This window comes from Medicago sativa, chromosome 4 (genome assembly GCF_051527215.1).
Source record: "Medicago sativa cultivar Bolivia chromosome 4, Bolivia_mono, whole genome shotgun sequence".
NCBI lineage: Eukaryota > Viridiplantae > Streptophyta > Magnoliopsida > Fabales > Fabaceae > Medicago > Medicago sativa.
In genome coordinates this window covers 32,722,827-32,726,928 of record NC_140752.1, presented here as the reverse complement: position 1 = coordinate 32,726,928, position 4,102 = coordinate 32,722,827, and the positions used below count along the sequence as shown (strand labels likewise).

General features: G+C 41.1%; 1 protein-coding gene across 1 annotated transcript; it reads right to left on the bottom strand.

Moving 5' to 3' along the window:
• Window positions 1-1,959: 1,959 nt before the first annotated feature.
• On the bottom strand, window positions 1,960-3,621 carry LOC146928841 (uncharacterized). The gene has a single exon (XM_085707142.1). It carries the CDS (start codon window positions 3,619-3,621, stop codon window positions 1,960-1,962), a length of 1,662 nt encoding a protein of 553 aa, XP_085563268.1.
• Between the last annotated feature and the right edge of the window lie 481 nt (window positions 3,622-4,102).

The window sequence follows — 4,102 nt, the reverse complement described above, 5'->3', positions numbered from 1 at the left end:
TATGAGACTCATATGACAGTATAGCGGTAAGACTGTTGAGACAAGATTGGGTAGGTCCGACGAAAGCAGCCCGACGTTATGTTACAAGCATTCAACAATCTTCATAGGAGAATAACATCACTTGGGGATGAATCAAACACCGTTGGGGTACAACCCTTCAAACAACACTGGCAGAAGTCGCCACTTAATCAAATCAGCAAAGAGTGCATTCCTCTATTTGGCCCACATAAAATGATGCCTCTGTTTTTGTTTTTTTCATTTTTTCATTTTTGTATTGTTTTTTTTTTTTGGAATCCCTAATTTTTGCCTGGATCGCCCTTTCGGGTTTTCGATCCACCGGGACGCTCATTTTTTGCCTAAGCCGCCTTTTCAGGTTTTCGACTTAGCGAGCTCTTCTTTTTTTTTTACAGAGGTCATCTCACAACTTTTGGTCATGCTTACCTCGCAGAGTTTAATTGTCCTTGAGACGGATGCTGATGAATGTTTCACCTACTCATCAGTTCAAAGAAAATGTACTTGTTGTTTATGTTTTTCAAAAGACATGAAAAAATTTTAAATATATATTTTTTTTGCTTTAAGTATAATCATCAAAAATAGAAGAAAATTTTGCGAACAGAATAGATGAGAATTTCAAATAAATGGGCACAAGCTCAAATTAGATGTAATGGAATGGTAGCCTGCCAAAAGGCGTGACTCCACAAATTTTAAAAGTTTGGAAAATGGTAATTATAAAGGGAAAGGTACATTGAACACAATAAATGCTATTCTCCCTGACAACTTTGAATTCCACTGTTCCGAGTCATTGATTTGTAGATGCTTCAAATTGGAGGTCTTTTGATAGTTGGATGCCCCAAGTGGATTGTGCTTAACTGATGCAGTTGCTTTGTCATGATCCTTAACTATTGCATAGATCGCCCTTGCAGGTTTCAACCTATCAGGATAAACATTTTTTTTATATGTCTCTAACTTTTGCATAGACCGCCCTTTCAGGTTTTCAGTCCATCGAGACGCTATTTTTTGCCTAAGCCGCCTTTTCAGGTTTGCGACTCATCGAGCTTTCATTTTTTCTTTTGACAAAGTATTTCTTGACTGCATCGATACTCATAGGACGTGCAAGTTTGCTACCATTCATTGTGAATTGGCATCCATTTGCCCCCGGAATCGAGTAATACATTTTTGAGCACAAAGCCACTTTCTTGACATTCGCGGGGACAAACCTTCTTTGTCGCATACTTTCTTTATCCTTTTGATATAACTGTCCGTGACATACGACGGTAACACTTTTAAATCTTTTATTGGAACTTCCGTTGACGGGATTTTGACTTCCATGAGAACACTGCCTTTATGTTGTATGCTGAGGGATGGAGGGGGATTGCCCCTGTTGAAGTGTGTACTGAAGTACAATACCCATGTAAGGCCAATTGTAGCATTTTGTGCCAGTTCTTGTGCATGAAATTCCTCTTCAGGACAATCTTTCTTGATATTTGCAGCTTCGATGGCCAAGATGCCCCAGTAGGCAGTATATCTTATTGGAAACTTCTTCATCATCCTTCTCTTCAGCCTCGAATACAAAGAACTCAAAGTCGATAGAGAGTATCAGGTTAAAGTGTTCAACGGGTTTATTAATGCATGATTTGATTATTGATATATATGATTATGCAGATATGCGGAAGTGACTTAAAGGAAAATAATTTTTTTTGTTTTTTTGTATTACCATTTTTCCAGAAAAAGCATAAAATAAAAGCAAAGTCGGAATCAAAGCGCCTTTTTATTAATGATGAAAAATACATGAAGCAAAAAGCCCTACACGAGTTCACTTAAGTCTCGGGCGGGACGAAAGGAATTTTTCCTAAGAAAAACATAAAACAATAAGCAAACATATTTCTTGAACAATTGAGTAGTGTAAGGAAATATCGATTACGATCCGACTGCGGCTGGCCAATCCATGTGTTACAAACACTAGATATTATGATTTGGTAGCGGATTGACTTGCACATTTGGACCTAAGTCTGTGAAAGATAAATCCTTGCTTTGGATTAACTTCTGAACCTCCTCCTTAAGACAAATGCAATGTTCAACGTCGTGCCCCGGTGCCCCTTGATGGAATTCACAGGTGCGGTCGGCACGGTACCAGTGAGGTAAAGGATTTTGCACTCGAGGGGGTGCCTTGAGTTGCACCAAATTTCTTGCGAGTAGCGAGGGTAACAAATCCTTATACAACACAGGTATAGGAGGGAACTGGTTTCTAGGAGGGCGAGGCTGTTGTTGAGCTTGAGGATGAAGCTGATGTTGAGGTGGTGGATAATGATATGGTTGTTGGTGGAATTGTTGAGGGTTATGTGGTTGATAATTTGGTTGGTACAGTGGCGGATAATATTGTGGAGGTCCCTGAGGCCTTGGCGGCCTTTGGGGTGCGATGTTGGCAACATAGGAATAGTTTGAGTGCACAGGCTGATATCCGCTGTAAGCCACCATGCCCACTTCCTGAGTGTTCTTCTTCGAATATCCATTTCCAAATTTCCTATTACCACTGGATGAACCACCTGGTGAGTCACCCGACAAACCACTCGACGAACCACTCGATGAACCACTTTCTTTAGCCATATGTCCCTTCCGGGCCCAATCTTCAATGCGCACCCCCATGTCTACCATGTCAGTAAACTTTTGCGAAGCACAAGCAAGCATCTTCTCTGAGTAGAAAGGGCTCAGAGTTTCATAGAACAAATCAGAAATTTCCTTCTCATCCAGAGATGGGCGGATCTGAGCAGACTTCTGGATAAACCGCTGGGCATATTCTTTGAAGGATTCTTTATGCCCCTGGGTCATAGATTGCAACTCCTTCCTATTCGGTGCCAAATATGAATTGTACTTGTACTGCTGGATGAAAGCATTTGCCAGTTCCTCAAAAGAAGCAACACTTTTCAGATTCATGTACCACGTATGTGCAGGGCTAGCCAAACTGTCCTGAAAACAGTAGATAAGAATAGGCTCATCTTTCTTATGAGCTGTCATCTTCCTTACGTACATGGTTAAGTGCATTTGAGGGAACGTTTCTCCCGTGTACTTCTCGAAAGTCGGTGTCTTGAACTTATGTGGTATCACCACATCTGGGACCAGACAGAGGTCATGCACATTCTGATGGAACACCTCTTTACCACGAACGTTCCTCAACTCTTTCTGTACTGCTTCCAATTTCTCTTCCAGGTTGCCCATTCGATCATCACCAAGTACACTACCCGAATGATAAATCTGTCCTTCTTCCTGCTGAGCTGCATGGACGGTAGGCCCTGCCTGTGTTACGGTAGCCTGAGGAAATTGTTGACCGTAAGGAAAGGGGATTTCATTTTCCCTGGGACGAAGACCTTCGTTAGGCATACGTGGCATACCCCATGGATAACCATTTGGCATGTCATACAGAGGGTTAAAAGTAAATCTTTCAGGACTCGGAGGATGGAAACCCTCATTGTACATGTTACCTGATGAGCAGCCCACCTCAAGAGATTGCGAAATACCAGTAGATGCCGCAACAGTCGCAATTGGCTGTGAAATACCCTCAACCGTAGCGGAATAGACCCCATTAGGAGTTGGCTCGGAGGCTACTACTTGTTCCCTTTCAGCCATTATAACGTCCATCATGATTGACAGCTTCTCCAACTCAAGCTTTAGACGATCAACTTCCCCTCTAAGCTCAACATTTCTTGTTCTGTGGATGACGTCTTTCTTCTGATGTAAGCTCGAGTGCGATGAATGCGAGTAGGTCTATTCTGAGTATGCCGGGCCACTTTGTTTGATATGAGTTGAGGTTTTACAGAAAAGAAAATGGTGTGAGACTTTGAATTTGAAACTAATGAAATGCACATGATGTATGAAATGCTTATGCAAAAAGATGTACAATTTTTGTTATCGAAGGATTTGTCAAGGAGAATTGTAAACATCGCAGATTGTTTTCATTTGAAGGTTTGTAAAGATATTGCAAACGGTTCTATTTTCAAAAGGTAAGATTGAAACCAAGGACGAAGTTCTTTAACAAGAGCAAAAGCTTAGTTAAGATTTTTAAAGTTTGTATTTCTTGGTGTTCATCTTTACAAGGTGGAATATCTCT

Bases quoted from the DNA above. Each gene is read 5' to 3' on its own strand.
- LOC146928841 (XM_085707142.1), bottom strand. From the start codon at position 3,621: ATGGCTGAAAGGGAACAAGTAGTAGCCTCCGAGCCAACTCCTAATGGG.